The 25,889-nt window shown below is 38.8% G+C and overlaps 1 protein-coding gene across 1 annotated transcript in view; it reads left to right on the top strand.

Moving 5' to 3' along the window:
- The first annotated feature begins 519 nt into the window (after positions 1-519).
- Positions 520-25,889, top strand: part of LOC145995700 (A disintegrin and metalloproteinase with thrombospondin motifs adt-1-like) — a 69,759-nt gene continuing 44,389 nt past the window's right edge. The window contains exons 1-10 of the mRNA XM_083132014.1: positions 520-599; positions 9,788-9,969; positions 11,974-12,148; positions 13,328-13,475; positions 13,876-13,913; positions 14,308-14,469; positions 15,966-16,177; positions 16,990-17,039; positions 19,950-20,091; positions 24,750-24,878. Coding sequence (XP_082988140.1) covers positions 9,788-9,969; positions 11,974-12,148; positions 13,328-13,475; positions 13,876-13,913; positions 14,308-14,469; positions 15,966-16,177; positions 16,990-17,039; positions 19,950-20,091; positions 24,750-24,878 — 1,238 coding nt within the window. The 5' untranslated portion in view covers positions 520-599. The remainder of the gene's footprint in view (positions 600-9,787; positions 9,970-11,973; positions 12,149-13,327; positions 13,476-13,875; positions 13,914-14,307; positions 14,470-15,965; positions 16,178-16,989; positions 17,040-19,949; positions 20,092-24,749; positions 24,879-25,889) is intronic.

Genomic DNA, 25,889 nt, shown 5'->3' on the forward strand with positions numbered 1-25,889 from the left:
AATAAGGACTTCTTCCAATTTCGCTTCTCAAAAGTAGTAACAATGGATATATAGTTTTGTAATTCGAGTATATCATATCTTCATATGTATACTAAATATGAAAAAAGACAGAACTGAAAAATGTGTAGTTTTCAAGAAATGGCGCATTAATTGCTGTTGCGCGGTGCTGGTCGAAATATCGACCTTAAAGGTAATACATGTGGGGGTCTAAATTTCGACCATCCGGTTAATTTTTGGCACTCAGCTTCAGGTTATTGTGGTGGTGTTGACTGTTTGATTATTTTTTTAATATGCGTCGCAGCAGACGCACAAGGTTTCCAGCGATTTCCGTCACTAGCAGACAACGCTTCGCCTCGTCAATTAGCGAAAATATTCTGCAACAAGGTGAAAATGAGAAGTTCGATGGCCGAGGAGAGCAGCTGTCAAGTTCAGAGTCCGTCGCTCACTGCAGGAGCAGGTGCTTCTACATGGCGGTATAAAATGTCACTGCCGGGATGGCGTGTGAGTTAGCCAGGATGTTCTCTGTGTGTGTGGCGGCTGCGATCCTCAGCTGTTTGCTGCTCGAAGGGACATGTGCTCGATACAGCTCGGTTGCAGACGTAAGTAAAAAACCAATGTCCTTATTAAGGGGTGCGTTAAGCTGATGGGTTTGTGTCCCGGCCTGGGTCCATTGCGAGTATAGCTTCGTCCATTTCATATAATTTTCCTTCGTAGCTATTAGCTTAAGTTGAAGAAATAGGTAGTCTCGTTCTCGTCTCGAAATCGAACAGAGAACAGACGTTTCGAGATTTTGGATGATATTTGATACATATCTGGGCCTCCCCGATGTAACGTCGTCGCCTTGTAATAAAGAAGTTCAGGTTTTGAGGCCCATAGTGGTTCGAATCGCACTGTAGGTCTAGTCCCCATTAGCCTATCTGTGCATAAAGTGAACTTAACCAAACCAAATTTCCTTTTTAATTTAATTGTTAATTATTGAGACATCAAATCGATATCTACATATTTATTGTATTTTTGTTTATTTATAGTCGCTTTTCCGCAACATTTTGGTTAATAGCGACGATGAGGATGAGTTGATGAAACTGATAAAGGGATTCTCACAAAGAACACCCATGCCGGGACTCGATCACGGGAACTTCTGGGGGCAAGATCGAAAGTCGACAACTTAAACTCTGTCCCGGGAATCTATGGAGCAAACGAACGAAAGCAAGTCATCTGCGCAAGTAGTAACTCGAGAGGGCTCGACCAATACGCGTGAGAGGGGATGTGAGTGAAAAGAGGGGGAAACGCAGCTGCAGACACCAGCCGTTTGCAGCAGCGGGCACTGCTTTGCTCCGCCCACTCGTTTTCTTCCCGTTATGTCCGACCTTGCTCCACGGGTACCCACGGCAGAGTGTAATGAACTCGGGCACCGAGCCGGCTCATTTTGTTTATTGTAATTGACACTGGCGGTTTCAGGATTCGTGAACAAGGGGTACGTTAAGCAACAGCGCCCCCTTGTACTTATACAAAATGAAATCGTTTTTACAGTTTCACACCGTCTTTTATATATTACAATATCTTTACCAATTGACGTGACTAATGTGCAACTATTTTTGCGTAAGTACGTATCCTATTTTTGTTCACGTTGAATTTCAATAAATTTAAAATTTCCTACTTTTCCGTTGATCCATTGATAATTTTGTACAATAAAATTTGCTCGTGGATTTCTCTGCTAGTAGAATGTATTATACTAAACCTTTTCTAGCAATTTCATATGTACTTAGTATCTGTATGACGATATTGACACACTATTTTATAAGTTTATAAGTTTAATAATACAGTATAATGAACGTAAGAACTTTTTGGAATATACAGCACTAGTAAAAAGGATCCCATATTACACAGGCATATTTCTATATGCTTCTAACGAAACTTTTAACATTTTAATTATTAATATTTAATAATTAAAATATTTATTGATTGAGTTGGTGTTTTGAGTCCACTTTATGCACAGTAAGGCTAATCGGGACTGGACCTACAGGGTATCGAATCCGGGACTCTTTGATTACAAGCCGACGACACTACCAGTGCGCCATCGAGGAGGCACTATAATAATAAAATTAATAACAATATAATTAATGCCTCTATAATGTTAATGTCTTTTGTATTTGTTATAATAAAACCAAATACATGATACGAGGTATTACATACAATATTTTTTCAATATGTGTTCCGAAAGACGAAAGTCAACTTATTTATGATCGATCATTGAGACTTTTCTTCTCAAGGGCGAAATGTTACGTGTTCTCATTGTCTCTCAATAACTTAACTTCACGGACGGAAGGTTGGTTAACTCACGTTTCGTTTTGTTGTTGCTGTTAGCCGTACCTAATACTATACGTAGTTTTAGCAAGAAATGTCCAATTCTTGCAGCAATATTTTATTGTGATTTCAAAAGAAAAAGCCAGGAGAGAAGCAAAGACAAAAACAACACTAAACCTGACATAACTAATGGTATCCAAAATTCAAGTGTCAATATCTCTAGTTTCGAAACTCAAATAAAAAAAAAACAAAAAAAAAAACACTGATACTGTTCGGGAAAAGTGTACAAAAATGATTCGCTAGAAGTAGGCGGTTTTTCAATGATTTCAATAACTCACCTGATTTCAAACGTTTCAGGAAATTATTCATGAAAGTAGACTGACGCAAGGTAGCCTTTTCCTATTTTCTGCCCCTGACAGTTTTTCTTTGCTGTACTCATTTTCATTGGATGTGAAAACGGAAAACCAGAAAGAAAAAATCAGAAATATGCAAACTGTTAAGATCCAGACCACAACTAAGTATCCGAAGGGAAGCAATACTACGAATTATTTTTTAAAAAATGTTTATGTACAGTATGCGCCAAAATATACAGTACTGAAATGAATAGATGAACAAAACATGTTATAATATAGTGACTGGTCTATATGCAACCCAAATAACAATCATGCCTTTTGGGTTGCATAACTGCCGGGAAACCTAAGGTTACGTTAGGTTAGGGCATGTGGAGTGGACGATTGTCATTTGGGTTGCATATAGACCAATCACCTTTTTAAAACTCGGTCCACCTTCACGACCGCTTCCGTATGAGCGGAAATAATGCTCAACTATGAATACTTTTTCCTCCGTCGAGAGACCCATTTCCAACAACAACTGCACAACACAACTTCCTTTTCACTACTGCGAACACGTGCAGCTGGAGCTAAGCCCCGTCGACAAACGCAACCACGTGTTCGAGATGCGCGAGTTTCAGTACTGTATATTTTGGCGCATACCGTATATGCTTATTGTTGCGGATTATTAAAATGTTCAAAAACGTCCAGTAGCCCTTTGAGTTCATAAAAGTGAGAATGGATCTTATAAGGGATTGTTGACGGAAGAGGACTGGTTCCGGGCGCTTGTTGACAGTTGATGAAGCAGCAAACAAAAGGAACGATGTTTTGGCATTTTTTCCTCTTACATATCTCCAAAGTGTTTCAGTCGGAACTTTGCAACGTGGAAGTTGCTTAGCAACAAATATGCTCAAGAACAAGAACAAGTTTACCCCAAAGGATGCATTCAGTAAATAAAATCCGGCTACGTTCTGCCTTCATGTCGCCCCGGCGTCCGTGCAACAGGGAGTACGGCCGTACCATCGTACCGCCCTGGAGCCGCCGGTGGTAATTGCATTACAGGCATTTGTGAACTTGTTAGTACAGCGTGGCTGCATATTCGGTACAAGAATGTTGTTTTTCGAGGGGTTGGTAGCGTCGAGACGAGGCGTCGAACAAAAAAAAAATATTAAGAAAATTTGTTTGCGTTAATGATTCCTGTACGCAGTGGAAGTTGGTGCGATGACACACTGAATATGTTATTTATACGTACAGTCACGGACACTTCTGCGTTATGACGCTGCGTTATGACGCTGCGTTATGACGAGTCCATCGAAAGTCAGTGCGGTTGTTACGAGATCTCGTACAACGTAGAGTGTTCGTGACTGTAATACCGGGTGATCCGTTTGAGATGTCATAAAAGTAAACCTCTATACACAAGCGGTTAATGTACGTATCTCCGAGCAGCTTGTTGTAATATAAGCAGAAAGGATGTAAGTTTCGAGTGAGTGGAGGTTTAGTGACTTCAGCCACATGGCGGCGCACACAGCACACAGTATGTCGTATGGAATGCGAAATTTTCGAGTATGCATGCTAACTGCCGCCACGCAGCTGAAGTCGATAAACCTCCAATCACTCGAAAGTTACATCCTTTCTGCTTATATTAGAGTAAACTGCTCACAGATACGTACATTAAACTCTTGTGTATAAAGGTTTACTTTTCTGACATCTCAAACGGACCACCCGGTACATATAGTTCGAGACTCGAGACGAGACCGGCAAACGAGAACAAGACAGGCATTTACAACTCGATACGAGACCGAGAACGAGACAGGCTTCTTTACACACGAGATGATAGAAGACTGGCATATCGCGTCTCCATATCATGGCTAAGCTGAAAACTGACGCAGATAAGAAAAATTCAAACAGGGGCTATACAGAGACGAGACTTCGTACAGTTTCGTGAATGTAGATCCTCGTAGAATTCTCGTTAATATCTCGATTTCTAAATAACCGTCCTTGTTTCTGTTTCCGTTTGCATTTCCATTATTTTTCTGCCTCTGTGGGTTAATTGCGACGACAAAGATGGTGAACTAATTATTTTGTGTGTGTGTGTGTGTTTCTTTTAAGTTAACTTTATGCACAGATAGGCTAATTGGGACTGGACCTACAGTTTAAAGCAGGGTTGGTTATTAAAGGTCCAGGAATTTTAAATAAATTCAATTCCGGTCCAGGAGAAAAATCAGCAAGCGTAAATGGGTTCTGGACCGTAAAGAACCTGTTTATCTGTTAAGTATTTCAATTCGGCCCAGGAACCTTTTTTTCCCGATCAACTCAAATACGGTTCAGGAACCTTTTTTCCAGAATGAATTTCAATTCGGTCCAGGAACCTTTTTCCCGGAAGAATTTAAATTCGGTCAAGGAACCTTTTTTCAGGAACAATTCAAATACGGTACAGGAACCTTGTTTCAATGAAACAATACGCAACTTGGACCGAATTTAAATTGTGCGAGAAAAAAGGTCCCGGTCCTACAACGGAACCCAATATAACCCTTTAACAACCCTGGTTTAAAGTGGGATCCGAACCACTATGTGCATCCACCGGGTGTCGAACCCAGGACCCCTTGATTACAAAGCGACGACGTTACTATTACACCATCGAAGAGGCCAATGCACTAATGAAACAGACTCTCAGGAAGCTTTCAGACCGAAGCGACACGCGAGACATGTCGCTTGGGAACGAGTCAATCAACAGCAACGTTTGATTGACTCGTTTGTCAATTTTTAACTTTGCAATTATATTAAGCTACAAATACAAGCTAAAATAATTACAGACGCAGATATGTATGTCTGAATAAATAACATAGTAAAGCAATTTGATTTAGTAGAAATTTTCATGTAGTCTACCTCGAAGGGGAGAGAACACTCTTCCTTCTAAATATTTGACCAATTTCTTATTTGTTCTCATCTCTCACGGTAATTCTAGAAGGGTTTTCGTGTTTTCTGTCAACTGCGTCCCCCTGCTTCAAATGCTATCGTCATTGTCAGTACACCTTATTGAGAAACTGACATAATATATTATATTCTTCTTATTTTCAAGACACTTCAATATTGTTTTAGTGACTAACAATAGCATGAAAAATCTAGTTCAGTGCAAGATTCTTTACTCAAATGTTTCACAATACATGGAGTGGATAAACAGTTCTCAGAGTTTCATTTATCTAATCGTTCGTATATACACGCACAACAAATCTTTAATTAATGTAAATGTTGCTTAAAGAATGTCAATTTTGTATAATAAGATAAAGAATTGAAAAAAGTTACAATTTAATATGGACAGAGTGGAACAGCAAATGCCCGAAAAAGAAATTTACGCGAATAAAAATGAATTATGAAGATTTTTTTAAAAAATATTCAGCTATATCATTGTTCCCAAATAAGATTGACGACTCTTTCACATTAATTTTGTGATATTTCAACTGTGAGAATTAAACATTTTGCTTTGGGTGAGGTGCCAACTCCAGGGCCGCCCGCAGGATTTTTTCTCAGGGGGGGGGGGCATAGTAAGATTTCACATATTGCCCTTCAGTCATAGAAACTTGTGGCCGCGGTGGCTCAGTCGGTAACGCGTCTGACTACCATGCTCAAGGTTCCGGGTTCGATACCCGGCCGGTTCAAATCCGGGAACTTTTCTAACGATGGAAGCGGCGCCCACCCAGCGTCGAATAACATGGGTACCTGGGGGAAACCCTGGGGGGTAAAGGCGGTCAGGGGCGTGATGCTGATCACATTACCCCACTCATGACCGGATCAAGAAAGTGTGGGGCGTTACCCCCACACCCCCTATACGCCTTCATGGCGTGGTGCTAAGCACAGGGGAGCACTTACCTTTTTTTACCTTTACCATAGAAACTTGAATCATTGTTGTTTCTGTTATTATTATGATTGCCATATTATTGTTGTCTTTATTATTTATATTATATGATACAGGGTGTCCGGGCTAGAGACATACAAAAATATATGCTTATAAAGAAAGAACTATATATTTTATGTTGTTGGGTAAATGCTCAATCGATAGAACATCTCCCCGAGATTTGATCGTCGCCATTTCAAGGTCAGCACCGAGTAGTATAGATCGCGCATGCGCACAATGTGACGCGCTCTGTCAAGTCTAGCAGCGTACGCCTGACAGTCAACATGTCGACGGGATCTGGAACTTTCGTCCTGTACACAACGTCCTTGATAAACCCAATGCAAAGAAGTCCAGCGGCGTCAGATCTGGAGATCGAGGGGGCCAGGCAGTGGGACCTCCTCTTCCGATCCAACGCCCAGGAAAAGTGGGAGGGTCCACGTTCCATTCTCTTCTTGCACGCCGCTGAACACGTGTTACTGATTTGAACTCTGCTAACCATAACACACACTCCACCTTTCGTTGTGGCGTCCACATGTTGACTGTTAGGCGTACGCTGCTAGGCTTGCCAGAGCGCGTCACATTGAACATTTGTGCGCATGCGCGATCTATACGACTCGTTGCTGACCTTGAAATGGTGACGATCAAATCTTGGGGAGATGTTCTATCTATTGAGCATTTACCCAACAACATAAAAGGTATAGTTCTTTCTTTATAAGCATATATTTTTGTATACCTCTAGCCCTCACACCCTGTATTATAATATGTTATTTTACAAATCATAAAATTCAAATTGAATTTAAAATACTTTGGCGCTGTATACTAGTTCAGACTCCAGTCTGCTATTTAGATAGAAACTGGATTCTCCTTGCTTTCTTTCCCTTGTTGAACAGTTCTTTGTCTTTTTGCAATTTTTCACAAAGCACATATATATCAAACAGATTTCACTTCATGTACTGTTCTTCATGCTACCTCTGATCCAATTTTTTACGTGCCAAAGGGTAGTGTAAAAAAAAAGTAATAATTGAAAATGACGAGGTGTGAATTATCGAGGTCAGATCCCGACTTTTTACAATCCCAAACACCGAGAAATTCCAAAGAGTGTTACTTAAAATAGGCTAATCCTTGATATTTTCAGCATTATAAGTGTCTGAAATTTCTTGAAATTAACAGTTTTTATTCCAGAAGTGCAAAAACAATCACTTGAAGAGGAAATACTGTGTACTACAATTCGAGATTTAAACTTCATCGGGAAATTTCGAAAATTTGATCGGGAAATGGAGAATTTCATTCAGTCTCGTACGTCAGGATTATTAACATTTCCTTCTCAATTCCGTACCGCCCAAAATTTTCCATTGTGCAAAACTTTAGTTACGGCAGTCAAAATGTTGTAACTGACAGTTTGTAAATCGAAGGAAACAATATTCTTGTAATAAAATATCGCTACAATGTCATCATTCGAATTAAATTAACTTTTTCCAGATATCTCGGTGGGACAAGTGCCAATCCCCCTTGCTGTGGCCATTGACCTACTCAGTGACGTAGTTGCGATTTAGTTTTCTTGGGTGTGCAAATATGTATATAAGTTACCCGTTAGTAAACTAAACTATTGCCTTGCGGTTCTAAGAACCTTAGAACGTTGGTCATTAAACCTTAATACATTTATGACGTAATTTATAAACAGTGTATTTACATTCTAAGATGACCCAAACTCGCACACAGAAGAGCTATCGAACTAGTAACACCGAAAACTTATCCAAATTTCCATTGCCAGGTTCAAACTTAATGTCCACCTAACCTACCTAACCTACAAGTTTCTTGTGAACATTTGAATACATATTCAGTGAGGTTGGTCAGTTGCAGAATGGTCCTTCTTTAATCCACAAGGCTGCATTCTTTTAAGCATGGAAATCTTTGAAGACTAGACAATTAAAGGACACGAATGATTTTTTAGTTGTGTTTTTTTCACTTAAGAAAACTTTATGAATTCAGTTCCATTTTCTTTTGCCGGGGATAATTTTTCTGTGGGGGGAATCCCCGTCATTCCCCCCGTTAATTCGCAACATTGGATATTGCTATTAATTTTCAGTACTTAATAGTCACATCGTAGTCGTGCGACCAACGTACAAATCATATTACACCTTCTCCATAATCCTATGTAAATGTCAGAACATCACTACTTTCATTCCTATAATTAAGTTACATTATATTTTGATTTACATAAATCGTTAAAATTTTATAAAAGTAGTAATAATCTTCTATATATATAAAAATGGATGTATATATGTATGTATGTTTGTTCCGCCACAACTCTCGAACGCCTGGAGCAATTTTAACCAAACTTGGTACACATCTGACTTACAATCTGGAAAGAAATACTGTGGGGGTAAGACACACCTGGCACCCCTAGGGGTGGGGGTGGGAAGGGGTGACATGTAAAAATAATCGAAAACAAACTATATTAGTGTGGAATCCATAGTTTTCTGGGTCGCTAAGGTGAATAGTGACACTTCGAATGCCGTTCAACTCCAAGTTCATCACCCATCACTGGTCTTAGGATGCATATTGAAGAAATTTTCCCCTTTCAGAATTCAATTATATGTAATATACCTACAAAACTATCCGCTTAAATTTTTATATAAAATATGGCCATCGTAATATTAATTTGAAGTTAACTTGTGGTCAAATATTGAACTAATCACATTGGAAGCTTCATGTATTGTAGAACTACAATTTAACTGGTGTCATAGCACAAAATGTTGCTCATATTTTTATTGTCAATTTTCGGGAATAATCTTATCGGTTTTTGTCGTTTTTTTCTGCGCCAGAAATAAATGAGTCGAGAGGCAGAGAGTGGAGGAAATATTTCACGGAGTTGTCCGTATGTTTGTACTAGTAAATATTTTATTTATTTACTTTAACTTGTCGTACCGGAGGTGGACAGGTTGGCCAGGGATGGGATGCGTTTGTCACTCTCTGCCAGTGCCTTCCTATGACAAGGCCTGTGCTTTGTTTACATGTGACGTCATTATGGTAGGTCCCGTCCCGCAACAAGATATCATCATATTGCAATCAGTGCACTTTACCTACACCCACACTAGAAATACTACGTTCAAGTTATTTCAATTTTCCGCCTATTCAACATGCATTGCGGTAATATTGTGTTGCGATCCGCGACCTACCGGTGATGACGTTGCATGTAAAAGTCCCTACCCAGGCCTTCTTGCCCTAACGGAATCGTCATTACTCTTACTTCTCTTTGCAGATGTTGCATGAATTGATGACGCTGGAAGAACTGGCGTACTACTTTGGTATAAGCTCGCCATCTTCTGTTCCTGATTACCAAGTGGTATTCCTCAGGGACCCTTTGCTCGTTGCTTCTGATGAAGCAGGCTCATCGAACGAAGACAAGGAGGAAGTCCGCTATGATTTCGAAGCATTCGGGCGGTAAGTGCAATGCAGCAAATGCGTTATATTCAACTTGACGCCATCACGCAGTGAACTCTGGGAAGAAATCGGGCAAATAGATTCACGTATGTTAAGGAAAACGTATAAACCTTCTTGCAGGAAGAAAATTTGCATTTTACACACATTTCATGGTTTGTGTAGGGCTTCGGAAAAGCTAAAAAGTACACATTCCTCACAATCATACCTTGAGTCATATACACAATGCTTATCCGGCATGTCAACGCAGGATCTGATCTGCAGCCCGAAATATGTCGCAATTAATTGTGGGGAAGTTGTTCGTTGAATATCATCCATTGATATTTCTGCAGTAACACACTAAATTCTACAGATGAATACATTTAATCCATCTATCTTAAATTTTATGTAACTTAGATCAGTAGTTAAAATTGACCTCCAGTGGGAAAGGTTTACGGGCCATCAAGAACTTGTTTGAAATGAATGCTTTTTTTTAGAAATTTCACAGCAGAAAATAAATGTGTCAGTGTGTTTATGGACACGTATAGGTATTTGTATTTTCCCATTTAGCGTCACCTTCTTCCAGTTTTGCCTAATTGCGACGATGAGGATGAGTGATATGATGAAATTGATGAAGGAATACTTACAAAGGAAATCCATGCCTACACCTGGATTTGAACCTTGAAACTTCGCTAGCAAGGAACATCCATACGTAAATTCCTACCCTTACAAACATATATTTATCATAGGTGGTATGTATTTTTACTAAATTTTAACTATTGCAGTAGTAGTAATAGTAGCACAGCAATACTTCATTCACACATAAGTATTCATTAATTAATACAATACATATTTATGAAATTTCATGATTCTTTGAAATATATCTACGTATATAAAGTTTGCAAATGTCGTGAAAATTACTCTACAAACGATTTCAAAATATTAAATATTAAAATATTTTTAACAGACGTCTCTGAGATTAACCATTCCAATCCTCTCTGCACTCTTGATTGAAATATCGTTTCCACTATTTCATTCTTCTATGTCAGTGGATATAGAATTTTATAACTCCTTGAATGAATAAATTCTAAAAAAAATATGAGTGCGTCGCCATATGGCACCCTTGACACTACACGGGGAAATAACTCCAATTCATTAGAGATTCCTCTATCAAAAGCACGAAAGAACGTTTTTGAAGGAGATTTTTTTCAAAATTAAAATAAATGCAATGCCATGGGAAGTTGACCCCAGATGAAGAGTGGAATCGCCCTACCCCTTCCATCACATGAAATCGACGAATTATGTGCTCATTGCTTCTCATAAACTTATATCTGTGCCGACCTTCATAACTAACTAACTAACTCCTAGCCTTCTCAAACCCAAAGGTTCATGGCTGCAGCAACAAAGGCCTTCCATCTGTCCCTATCCTGAGCAAGATCTATATACTCTTTTCCATCCCTACCAATTTCCTTTAGGTCCATCTCAACGTTGTCCCTCCATCTTCGTCTTGGCCTTCCTATAGGTCTCTTACCATCAGGTTTCCCAACAAGAATCCTGTGAACTCCTCTTTCCTCTCCCATTCGTGCCACATGGCCTGCCCACCTAAGTCTTCTTGATTTAATTATTCTAATAATATCTGGACATGAATACAAATTATGTACTTCTAAATTATGTAACCTTCTCCACTCACCTGTCTCCTCATCCCTTTTAGGTCCAAAGATTTTCCTAAGGATCTTATTTTCAAATACTCTCAATTTATGTTCCTCTTTCAATGTAAGGGACCACGTTTCGCATCCTTAAATCGTTAGCAACACTGGTCCGAAGGCCTCACACAGGTGCAAATAACATGGAGAAAGCAGACCAGAAGAAACGAAAGACTCAATTTCATCTTGGAATTCCCCGTGTAGTGCCAAGGGTGCCATATGGCCATATGTGCCGATAAAAAAAAAATTGTTCACTAACAACTCATCTTATTGATTATTTTTTCCGGTGTTTTAAACACAATCTGTAAAACGTTTCCTAATTTAGGCCAGTACAGTTACGACTCCAGAAAAACCGCCATCTGGTTTCTCCAAACCTTAAAGTGGTCCGAAGAATCGGAGAAGTTGAAGAACGCTTGGAGAGTCCAATTCCTGACTGTCACTACCTTCATAGAGATGGCAGTAGTTTCGCTGCGATCAGTTTGTGCCAGGAACGATCTATGGTGAGTATTGAATGTAATTTTTACGGTATCGACTGTAGAGATTAGAATGCGATGTCAGAAAACATGATTTTAAGCCTAGTTCGGGGTCTTGCTCTTGCTTAACGTACTCGCACGCTGATTTTTCCTGTGAAAACAGTTACATCCCGCCATTAATGCTTAAGTGAGTAGGTAGACAGATCACGTTTTGTGTTTTTAGTGGCCCGTTTTTGTCGCGTGGAGCATCAAAGAGAGAGGTCGAGGCCCCAGACAAAGTATAAAGTCAAGTTTTTTAACATGATTTTAGTAATAGTACCTTGCAGAACTGTTCAGTTGAGAGTCTCGCTCCTTTTATGTGCATTTCTGGTTACTTACGTCGCTTCTACTTCTCTAGATTAATCGTAACGTTGGTGACGAATGTTTCATTGATGAAAGAGAACAAAGGAGAGAAGTATGCTACGTAAGCACTCCGTAACAGAGACTGGAGAAAATTGAGTTTTATGTAATCATACAAAATTCCTTCTCATCAAGATATTATAGCTAAACTATTACTCTTTGATTTTGTAGTTTGCTGTCTAAGATTTGTTTTTATTGAAAAAGAATCGAATCGTAGGTAGAGTGGAATGCATACATATTATGGTAGAGTTGAACGCATAAATATTGCTTTCAAAATGTATCCATGGCCGTATTCATTCATATTGTTTTATAAAATAGAACGTTCAAGAATAAAGTAAAACAGCGACAAAGCAGTTGACAATCTCTGCACTGACATCAGTACACTTTCATTAATTCATTATGCAGAAGCGAACAATGCCATTCTCAAGTGACATTACTAAAATAACAAATTCAGTTTCTCTCATCATATTCATAAAAATGGCGCCAAACTTTCCGTAATATACTTATTCAAACTTTGGGGGGAAATAGCAGGGACTATCACAATAAAACTATATTTATTTCCCTTTTGGTTATTTTTCGTCACTTCTGCTTAACTCTGCCGATAAGGATGAGAATTATGAACTTATGTAAAACATAAAGACACATTCTATGCCTTTCCGGGTAGCCTTCGTAGCACCAAGGAGAACTGCGTATAAATATAAATGCAACTAAATTATTACATGAATATACTAATAATTAGGAAATTACATATTTGTGAATGAAACCCATAACCAACCAAAACAAGTTTTTCAACTTTCATTTGAACAGCATGGATTTCTTGTGATGCAAAACGACACCTATGAAATACGACCATTGACTCCGAGGTTAATGTCGCTTCTGGAACCCAAATTCAACGCTTCTCCACATCTGCTAACCAAGGCTCCATTTATACCGGAAATTCTACTGGATGACGAAGGTAAAGTGATTTAATTGATCTATTTCATGAAATTAGTAGATAGTATACATTTTCGGCATTAATTTCTGCTTAGGTGGAAATTTATTTTGTGGTATCTAAGTACGTATCTCGTTCAGAAATGGTCAAAAACTGTTTTAAATAAAACTAAGGCTCTTTTAAAGCATTTTTCCAGTTAAACTGTGTATTTTATCCATTGTATAACAATCAACATGAGTTGATGAGATAGTAACATATGAATAACATTTAAGTATTTTTCGGCAGATGGAAATAAAAGTAGAATCATACATTCGACATAAAGTAGATAGTAAAATTAAAATTAGGATATTAAGAATATATCGGTTATTATTTTTAAAATATGTTTGAAGTAATCTAAATTTTGTTTCATTTCATTTCATTTCAGTGTTTATATCGGAACCTTTGGATTTTTTTGAGGAAGAGGTAAGTTCTGTTAATATTGTACTTCCCTTCCAAAATGGAAAATGACCTGCAGGTGCGACCCACTTTGTGTTTGGGGATTTTCCTGTGACGTAGGTTGGAATCCATTAAAAATTTGCACAAAATTATTAATCTGAAGTGCCTTTCTTATAATTGTGGCTTTCCAAGCTAAATTCGCAACAACGTAAGGTATACGTCACAAATTAATTGCAAACGACACTATATTTTCTCTTAAAAATCAAGGATCTTCAGGTGATGCCACCTGACTGTGTTAGTTAAATCTCCCGGATGGTTCCACCTACATACATTTAACCTTATTTTCATCACTCCATGAACGACATTTTAAAAATAAAGTTTTCTTAGGAATACTGCAAATAACTATGTCCGTACTTTCTAGCTTGAAGACAATGGAGTGTTCGGGAGGCAGACAAGGGCAACATCTGGAATCACGGTCGAACTTGCTATGTTCTTCGACGAAGCTGGCTACAGAATCTTCTCTCCATATTTCAGAGGAGATGATAATCAGCTGAGAGATATGCTGCTAGCTTATCTAAACGGTGTAAGTTAATTGCAATATTAGCTTATTGTACGAACTCACAAAATACAGTATACGTATAAGTATGTACTATTTTTCATAACTCTAATTCGATAAAGTAGTTTAAAAAAAGAACTTGCGCTACCTTACTGGAGGAACTCTGAATTCGCAGCGTATAACCCCTACAGCACGGAGATCGACAGAGCTTGTTTCTAAGTATACGTATTTTTTAAAGTAAGTGAGTTAATAGGTGTGTGTTAAAGTTCTTAATTATTTATCAGTAATTTATCCATTTATTGTTACTGCAGGAAAATCTTTACGGCGTGCAAATTTACGCCCAAATGCAAAGCTCGTTCTTCCAAAATGTAGGGGATGGGGATGTTAAATATTGCGAATAAATCACGCTGTTCTAGAATAGCCAAATTATTAGCTCTCTCGCCTTTGGCGCAAGTGGTCCCGGGTTGGACTCGATGCACTTACCACGCGCCACCCAATGAAAAGGCCGCTCTGGCAGACCCTGGCCCTTAGTGGGCTGTTACGCCACTTCTGTTGTTTACTTCTAGAATAATTTTTTTTTATCACACGGTTTTGTTTGAATTTAATTGTTGTTTTAAGTCCAATTTATGCACAGAAAGGCTAACTGAATCTACATTTTAAGGTGAAATCCGAATCACGGTGCAATGTACTTCCACCGGGCATCGAACCCCTTGATTACAAGACGGCGATGTTACCATTACGCTATCGGGGAGTCCGTACACGTTTTTGTAAATTATTATATAAAATATTGGGGGGCAACCAAGCAGAGTATCTTATGTAATCATTTTGAGTTTTAGAAACTTGTCATTAATATAAAAAACAGTAATTTTGCCTGTAGTATTGTATGGATGCCAAACCTGGTCCCTTACATTGAAAGAGGAACATAAATTAAGAGTATTTGAAAATTAAATCCTTAGAAAAATATTTGGACCTAAACGGGATGAGGATTGATTGAGTTGGTGTTTTAAGTCCACTTTATGCACAGTAAGGCTAATTGGGACTGGACCTGCAGTTAAAAGTGGGATTCGAACCACTATGTGTCTCCACCGGGTATCGAACCCAGGACCCCTTGATTACAAGGCGACGACGCTACCACTGCGCCATCGGGGAGGACAAAAGGAATGAGGAGACAGGTGAGTGGAGAAGGTTACATAATTTAGATCTGCATAATTTGTATTCATCTCCAGATATTATTAGAATGATTAAATCAAGACGACTTAGGTGGCAGGCCATATGGCACGAATGGGAGAGGAAAGAAGAGTTTACAGGATTCTTGTGGGGAAACCTGATGGTAAGAGACCAGTAGACAAGCCAAGACGAAGAAACGTTGAGATGGAAATTGGCAAGGATGAAAAAGATTGGATTGATCTTGACCAGAAGAGGGACAGATGGAAGACTTGTGTTGCAAATCTTCGGGTTTGAGAAGGCTAGAGAGTTAGTTAGTTAGTTAGTTAGTTGTCATTAATGAAGAACGTTCATTTTAGGTGCAGGCTCTGTATCACCACCCCAGCTTGGGCCAATCTGTGGATCTTGTGCTGGTCCGACTGGAGATCTTCAAGAGGCAACCATCGGATCTCCCACACTATGAAGGAGAGAGGTCGAAGCTCCTCGATTCTTTCTGCGACTACCACTCCAAGCATAACCCGAAGGATGACTCGAATCCCGATCACTGGGACATGGGACTCTACGTATCCGGGTACGCAAAATTTATGGAAATGTTGTCACATTAAACAAAATTAATTTGTTCAGTATTTGTCCACATAGGAAGTCGAGTATTGAGTGCTAAGTTGAGTTTTAGCATCAGATTTTCACAAGCTACAGGTGCAAATTTGTTTTACAGTTTACATTTAGTTTTAGATCGTCAGTAAGAAAGTACAGGTGTACCCACGGGGGTGGGATAATGGCGGGGGACCGCGCCATCAGACTAATATAAAATTCAACATGGATATATATGTTTTAAATATGTGCAAACAAAGTTTACACCTTGGCATCATACTACAATATGTGCAATGAAGCGACGGGAATGGGGGATCGGAATAAATTTCGATAGTAATTCATGTACTTTAAAGGAAGAATTTAGGAGGGGAAGATAAAAAAAAGTGTTTAGTAAAGCTAAAAAAAACTACTTTCAGTAATAGGATAGCTGTCGTAATTATATACTTTATGGGGATTATGACATGACCTAAAGGGGGGACCGCCTTTGGCCTTTTGGTGATGGACACCCTTGAAAGAGTAAGAGCCAGTGTCGGATTAATGATGGCTGTTTCTCTATAATTATTGTTATTGTATCATCCTCACCCCCCAAATCAAACTATGGTGATAGCTCATGTTTCTCTCCTCCTAAATGTTCATGATCAACACGGGCTATGCTAAAAGCAAGGATTTTCCATAAGTAGACATAAATGAACCCTGCACATCAGTTAACATGGAATGTGAAATTGCTACAAAATGCTCTAAATAATTGTGAAATCGTACATTTTATATCTCACACGTTCTTTTATTTTCCAGGTTGGATTTCTTCGCTTACGAAAACGGTCGGAAAAGCGGCGTTACCATGGGTACGTATGCATGTATAAATATGGATTGTCCAATCCTAATTCAGAGAGAATATTCTGTGACTTTGTTGATACGAAAAGCAAGCATTTCGTCCGAGAAATGAAGGGATATTGCATCCTTGGTAATCTTATCACTGTGCGAATTAAGCTTTTTGCTTTGGAGAGATGCACACTCAGTGTCGTATTTGTGGTTTCATTTTGGGAGGTACATTTTTTCAGGGGGGAGGGCTATGTAAGTTTTTATCTATGTTACTAATCAGTAAACAAAAATATTGCTGTTGTAAGTACTTTAGAACTTTGGTTGCAAGTTAGGTCATTAAATCTCATGATAACATTTACACATAATTTAGAAACACTACTTTTACATTCTAAGAAACCCAAACTCACATACAAAAAGAGCTATCGAAATAGTAACACCGGAAACTTGACCAAATTTCCATTGCCAAGTTCAAGCTTAACGTCCATCTAACCTACCCACAAGATTCTTGTGAACACTTAATACAAATGTACAGTCACGGACACTTCTGGGTTCAATTGAAAGTCAATATATTCATTACAACCCAGAAGTGTCCGTGACTGTATATGTCAAATACCAACACCATGCCACGAAAAAATAAGCGGAAACAGCCTGCTGTTTTCCCTGCTCGTCGAGGTTGGTTAATTGCAGAATGGTGTCCTCTTTCAATCCACAAGGCTCCATAATTTGAGGCAGAAAAAATATTTGATGCCTGGACCATTAATGGACACAAATTATTTTTCAATTGCTTGTTACATAGGTAAGAAATGTTACACTATATCCATTCAATTCCATTTTCTTTGGCATCCCTGGCAGGGATAAAAATAATTTTCTTTTGCCGGAGAGAATTTTATTTGTGGGAGGGAGGAATCCCCGGCACCCCAGTTAATTCGCACACTGAATACTATCGTAAGTCATTGTGATTCTTCGTAATTGTGTCAAGAAGAGAGTACTTATATAAACACGTGTGAGTGCGATTAACAAGGTACTTTTTTCTGCAATCCAAGTTACGCGAGAGCAGCAATAAGGGGGCGAACGAAAGCGATTTTGATTTCTAAAAAATGGAAAATTCACGAGAACAGCGTGAAAATGTGCTTACAGCACACACAAAACAAGATACAGAATACCACAGAACCTGAAACCCCTCTCCTTGCTCCACAGTAAACTTAATTCAAACATGCCTTCATCTAATGAAGAAATGGATTTGGAATATTGGCAAAATAAGCTTTTCGGAGAGTAATAATACGGACTCTGAGATGAATCCTCCGATGGATTTAACCTACAGCCAAGGAGAAAAAGACTGACTGGACTTCCGAAAATCCATTCCAGTTACTGGCAAATGAAAATAGTGGATAATTAAACCAAAATTTTTGAACATTAACATGTCAGCAATACAGCCTCCATGCAAAAACCACCATCGCCATATCTGTTTGATCTAATGAACAAATTAAACAATGTTGCAAACATTGTACGGATTCTGAAAGAAAAATCAACAGTGAAACATACCCCAGCCAACGTCACCATCCAGGGACGACTTCAATTCGCTGGAAAATATTGCAATTCAAATGGGATCCAGATTGCTCATGGATTACCAAAGCAGAAGAGACGAGCAAAACGGTTCGAATGCCTCCCCGCGAATTAAAATCGGCCGTGGGCGTCTGACTTGAACCACCTAACCACGCTGGTGCATATTGCTTGTTTATTTTACATTCTCTTGTGTTTTTGTGTGAGAGACTCTTTGTTTACATTCAGTGTAATCAGTAGTAGGTTAATGATTGTTAACACAAGAGCAGCACTACGTCACGTTCGAACCAAGTCAATTTGGCCTCTCTAACTTACATGTGCGGCTTTAACATAGATATCGTGTTATGATCAGGGATGTGAAGTTTTCGTTTTAACGATAACACCGAAAATTGAGGAAAGCAAAATAAAGTGTTTAAAATGTTTTTGAGTAGGCAAATGAGGCAAATTTTCCGTGTTCCGAAAAAGCGAAAAAAAGTGAATTATGCCATTTTTCAGAATAACACCGAATTTTGGACTTTTAACGTTAGAAACGCATAAAAATATGCAATATAAACTTAGGATAACACTTCTTCTCTTCAAAGAGAGTTGCCTGAATCGCTATGACTCCTGTTATTTCTAACGTAGCTGGTGAAACTTGGATTCAAAAGCAATTGTCACGCTTCATTTATTGCAGTTTGGCGATTTAGTGTTTATTGTATATTTAGTGGTCGATGAGATGAAATAAATTTTCTAAATGCAAGAAATTTGGTCATTTTACGGAAAGGTAAAGCTTCAATTTATTTATTTTTTGTTATCAAAACTAAACTTAGTCTCAATCTTCCAGAACCAGCGGCGGCGATTAGGGGGGGCGAGAGGGGGCAGTTTCCCCCAACTTTTCGCCACTTTTGCACCGGTACTATGTCCCTTATCTACAAAGGGAAATGTACTGTTTTTGTCCCCCCCACCTATTTGGCACCTTGCCCACCTTCGGTTATGGAACCCAATCGCCGCCACTGTCCAGAACTAAAGTAATGTGAAAATCTTAAGCATAGAAGGAACAGTAAACGCATGTAAAACAACACTGACTTTAAATTAATAACACCGAATTTTGCCCTAAACCGCGAAAAATAACACCAAATTGCAATAAAAAATAACATCGAATTTTAGGTAAAAGTAAAACTAAAACTTCAAGTCCTCAGTTATGATCCATGAAATGACGTAACCTGTAGGCAATTAGTCTCTGCGCAGGCCTTATACATAAGAAGGTGTTGGGCGTCCGGACATTCGCACTGGTACAGAGAAATGTTTAGGTTATTCGGCAAGAGAATTTGAACAATTACGGTTGTCTACTGTACGTTTAGGATTCATTTCATACGAACTGTTCTTCTTCTCAGGTCTTGCTACCGTTGGAGGTGTGTGCTTCGACAAGTACGCATGCGTCATTGCTGAACTAGGAACAACCAACAACTTTGGGAAGCCCTACCCATCTGCAGGATTCACATCTGTGTATATACTCGCCCACGAAATAGGACATAAGTGAGTAATCGTAGATAAACAGTCCTTAAGGTCTACTCATGTTCATAAAATATATATTTTCACACTTTGATATGTTTTCTTGGAGCATAGTGTAACATATCAGAAATTTAGAACGAAGAATGCGATCTCAGGTTCGAACCCTGGATGATGGATGTGTCATTGTGTTTGTCCCTTCATCCACTTCATCAGTTCCTCTTCATCGTCGCGATTATATCAATAGATAGAAAACGTATATAATGTAACCGAAATAGAAAGAAATGTAGAAATTCGAACACCTATTGCTCAACATAAATTTTCGAGTTTAATTCAATATACGGTACATTATTGACTTGGCTATGATTCACAAATAATGAATTAACATTTCCTCTTTATAATTCATCTTGTTTTACATTCCGTCTCCGCCTCTATATTTACTTTAAGTTATTCTTTACGATGAAGAAAATGACGATATGATGAAATAACAGAATAAACATAAAGGAACAAACTCACACTACCACAAACTTGAATTCAGAACCTTCTTATTATCAGTCCTGTCGTGTACAGAGATTGGTTCCATGAGCACATGCTATCTACTCTATTTCCCGAGCACTAGAAACAATTTGAAAATAAAAGTGTATATTTGATCCTACTTACATACAAATAGTAGAAAATTAAATGTAATTCCTCTTTACATGTAATTATGCTACAGTGAGCAGTGTGCCAGATCATTATTCAGAAAAGTGCCGAAGAAAAGAGCACATTTCCTAGAAAATCAGAAATCAAAATGTATCCATTTCCTGAACCTAGATGATTCCTTGCATTTTGTCAGTCAGATCACTACTGTTAGAAAGTTTATTTGTGTAACAAAGACACAGTTTTGGACACTTCTGAGTTGTAACATTTACTGGAAGCTAATGGTATTGTTACAACTTAAAAGTATCCGTTATTGTATATATACTCGACTAAATGCTCTACTAGACGCAAAAAAATTATGAGAAATTATCAGAGGAAAAGGGGTGTTAAGACTTTAAGATATTCACAGCCGCTGAAGGCGCGAGACGGTCTTATTAATCAGCGTTGCTAATTGCCTTTTGCATCCCGCCTAAGAGGTTCTTGTCGGCGGCGGCTTCTGAATGATGATGCTTCATTAGTGACATCTGCTCGAAGACGTCACGTCAACCAATCATAGCTTGCGAAGGGCCTTTAGTGGCGGCTGAATTATTTCTCCTGTCAGTACTTGTTAGGGACCCAGACGGGGAAATGTTGTTCCCAAATGCATTGAGATAACGTTTCCAACAGATAAAAACAGGCTGGCATGTTGAGGCGAGTGGTGTGGTGAGCAGCAAAATGTAAACTTTTGCAATGTTGAAGCTCTCTCTGTGCAATACGAGGGTCACTATTTATATTTTGAGCCTTGGCAACACTGATTGAAGTTAGGCGCGATTGACGTTTGCACTGAATCGTCTGGCATTATTGACCATAACGTACTTCAAATGTTTTGTCAATAGCTTCATTTGTGTTGTTTATGTTGCCTTGGAGATTGCGCGACAACAATAAAATGGAATTAAGTCGTGAACATTTTCGTGCGATGATTTTTTACGATTTTCGACGTGGATTATCAAGACAAGAGTGCATCGGTCAACTTACTTCCACATTTGGCGATGAAGCCCCCATCCTTTGCCACTGTGAAACGCTGGTATAATGAATTTAATCGTGGCCGCCATTCGCTCACCGACGAGATTCGCGAAGGTCGTCCAAAATCAGTTGTTGTTCAAGAAAACATTGATGCTGTGCAAAACCTAATACTGCAAGATCGTCATGTGACATACTGTGAGATTGAGGCAACCATAGGCATTAGTTCCACCAGCATATATAAAATATTACATGATCATTTAGCTGTGAGAAAGGTGTGTTCTCGTTGGATCCCACACAATTTGACAAAAACTCAAAAAGACGCTTGCGTCAATTGGTGCAAACAAATGCTCAATAAATACAATGTGGTGCTTCAAAAGACGTATATAAGATTGTAACAGGTGACGAATCATGGATATATGCATATGAGCCGGAACGTAAACAGCAGTCGACTGTATGGGTGTTTCAAGATGAACCCAATCCAACAAAAGTTGTTCGCGCTCGAAGCACATCGAAACAAATAGTCGCCTGTTTTTTCGGGAAAACTGGTCATGTGGCAACTGTGCCTTTAGAGGAACGTAGAACGGTCAACTCTGAATGGTACACAACAATTTGTTTGCCAGAGGTCTTCGGTCAAATGCGGAAAACAAACAAACGCCGTCGGATCATTCTTCATCAAGACAATGCCAGCTGTCACACATCTCGTCTAACAACCGACTTTATGAACAGTCAAAAATCGAATTGATGGGTCATCTGCCGTACAGTCCTGATTTGGCACCTAATGACTTCTTCTTGTTCCCTAATATCAAGAATAAATTGCGTGGACAACGATTTTCGTCGGCGGAAGACGCCGTTGATGCGTTCAAAAACCATATTATGGAGGTGTCTCAAGAAGATTGGAAAAACTGCTTTGACAAATGGTTCGAACGAATGCAAAAGTGTATTGACCATAAAGGAGAATACTTCGAAAAACAATAAAGCAGTTTTCAATGCCAAATCCCTGTTTTTTCATTGTTAGGCTCAAAATATAAATAGTGACCCTCGTAACATCTCAGACGCATTCTGTAGGAATTTCTCTTCCAAAATTACAATAACGTATGACTAACATCGTAAATTTTTTGTGCTACAAAGATGGGGATGCTTAATTTCGCATAATCGGATTCGATTATCTGGATTGTAATATGCTGCTAATCAGGATCGTGTATGTCAGGATAATACGAAGATAAATAAATATCTAGTGCCCAGACATGAATTCCAGCTAAAATTATCCAATATCTTCTGCAGTGAACATTGCAAGTCCAGGAGTTTTAGGATTGAACCTCAATAAAAGGTTCTGGTTAGAATAATTATTATAGATATTTTTTTCTGTGTAAAATACAGTGTCATTAATTAACTCATTCTCAGTGTCGGTATTCCGAAGGTATACAGTGTGAGTCCATGGACTGAATGAATAACGGACAATTAAACTAACCATCATGGCATAGTCGGAAGATTCATTTATTGATTGATTGATTGATTTGGTGTTTTAAGTCCACTTTATGCACAGTAAGGTTAATCGGAAATGGATCTACAGTTTAAAGTGGGATCTGAAGTACTAGGTGCCTCCAACGGGTATCGAACCTCAGACCCCTTGATTACAAGGCGACGACGATAGTCGGAAGAGAATAAGATAGGAGAAATTAGCACTTTCCATTGATGAACTGTAGTTATATGTGAACTTTAGCCTTTGCGTCTTATCGAAATTCAGTACAAGAAAGGTTAGTGCCACGAACAAAATTCAGACAGATCAAAAACATTGAAGCTTGTATTACAATTTCCAATTCATCTACCGGGTGGCCAGAATTAATGTTACCCAACTCAGAGCCCTCTGTAGCCTGTTTGAGGCATCGTAGAACTCTGAAATTTGGTGAATCCACTATGCACAAATTGTACAAATAATCACGTTAAGTGATTTAGCTGAGAATAATTAGAAAGACATGTGTTAGTGGCTGGAAGTTTCGAGAAAATAATCTCTCGTTTATTGCAAGATTGCAAGGTAAAGGCAAATCCATAACCAATTGGAGAAGTTTACGTCATTATTACAACCCATCATGGAAGCGCCACATTTCAACCTGGTGGCGGAAAACTGAACTATTTTTTTATCGTCATCCTCTTCCCCATGGACTGCATAGTGGATTCACCAAATTTCAGAGTTCTACGATACCTCAAACAGGCTACAGAGGGCTCTGAGTTGGGTAACTTTAATTCTGGCCACCCGGTTATCTCTAATCACGTAGCGTGTTATTGAGTAACAACTTTTTTGATTTGCAACTGTCTGCTACCTTCAAAGCATTCCTGGTGGTATGATCGACTGTTCCGAGTAGAGTCCCGAGCTGCACACTGTCGATTTTGTGGTGAGTTAAAATGGCAGAAAGAGACGCAAAATTAAAATACAAGTATTATCTTCAAAAAAATATCATGTAGTTTTATGTGTACGTTCGTATACGCGTAAATACATCTCAGTCTTCCCAGCTGTGTAACTATTGCGCCGTTCTGAGCAGAGTTTTGACGTTTGCACCACTTTCTAGGATTTTTGCATTTTCGGTGCCACTCGGGAATCTACCACACTCATTTTTTTTTTTACAAATAAACAAACAACGTACAGTCACCGGCAATAAAAATGGAACACCTAGATCCTGAAATGCTCGCTTCGTAAGGTGTTATGTGTGTGTTGCCTAACTCTACAGCGGTGATAGAAGTTATCCTTGAAAGTTTGCTATTAAACTCCACTTATCGCCGAAGAGTTAGGCAACACACATAGCGCCTTGGAGGGAAGCTCTTTCAGGATCTAGGTGTTACATTTTTATTGTCGTTCACTGTACAAAAGAATTGAAAATACAATTCTTGTTTGTTGTAGAAATGTTAACATTCGATTTTCTCTTGCGACCTCGAGTCTTGGTTGCTGGTACATTAAAATAGGCTGAACCCAATTTTAAAATATAAGTCCAGTCCCGATTAGCCTACGTGTATGCATAAAATGCATTTTAAACGAACTTCTCCCGTTGCAGCCTGGGAATGCACCACGACAGCACCAGGAACAGCTGTCCCAAGGAGGGTTACATCATGTCACCATCACGTGGGACCAACGGAGAGACCCAGTGGTCTTCTTGCAGCGCTGAAGTCATCAGCAAGATGAGGTGAGTGAAAGGCATTTATTAACTGCAGTAACATCCATCCCTAACTTGTGACGTAAATGGTCTACTACTAGATATGCCAAAGCTGATATATTTGGATCGAGCTGACAATTAAAGCAATTTATAACGTCAACGAAGAATAGGCGTGCAGCTGCTAGGGCGTGTATGGCAATATTCCAACAAATTGCTTCTTTTATTGCCTTGCCGTTTTGGACTGTCTTTAACACGCCAGAGAAAAAGACAAATCTTTAACTGATGGACTAAAATAATCACTTAGAACTGTTTTAATGGTTCCCGCCTCTATTTTTTTAAAATAATATCGCTGGCTAAAAACTAATAATTGTAAGTATTAACTTCTTATTATGCAATTCCCACACTGATCTTCATTTCTGTTATTAACAATAAAAATAACAAGCTTTCTGCTTTTATAGTTTAGTCAAAATAGGATAAATAAAGGAACTAATTTATAACAGGCTGAAATTTGCTACATAACGTTCTTATAGCGTTAATAATAACATATCAAAAGTCCCTGGCGATCACCCGTACGCTAAGTCCGCCATATTGAAAAATGGCGGACAAATAAAAGTGACCACGAAATAAACAAACTAGAAGCACAAGAAGCTCAAATTCGATAGACAGCTTCTTTATAACATTAATAACAACGTATGTAACTTGAAATGAACGATGCCAAGGGAGGGGTCGACGGAACGGTTAGTGCCCTCTTCCCCCTCTCAACGACCATGATCTCCTGTTTCTTCTTACATCTGGGGACCTTAGGTGCACAGAGAAAGGACTGACACTGTGGCAAATCCAAAGAGAAGTGTGTGTTGAGGGGGAAGGGGGGAGTCGAACTTGGCACCTTCCCAGGCAGCTCTCATAACAAAGAAAACCTTGGTATTTCAACAATCATTCACCCCAAATGTGTAACTACACATGATTTAGACCCCTCGCGTGCACAAAATACCCCAGACATTCGCCTGTTTACTCGTTTTCCGCTAGTAACTGCATTGGACA

The sequence above is a fragment of the Lepisma saccharinum genome, chromosome 1, assembly GCF_977018435.1.
Source record: "Lepisma saccharinum chromosome 1, izLepSacc3.1, whole genome shotgun sequence".
NCBI classification, from domain to species: Eukaryota; Metazoa; Arthropoda; class Insecta; order Zygentoma; family Lepismatidae; genus Lepisma; species Lepisma saccharinum.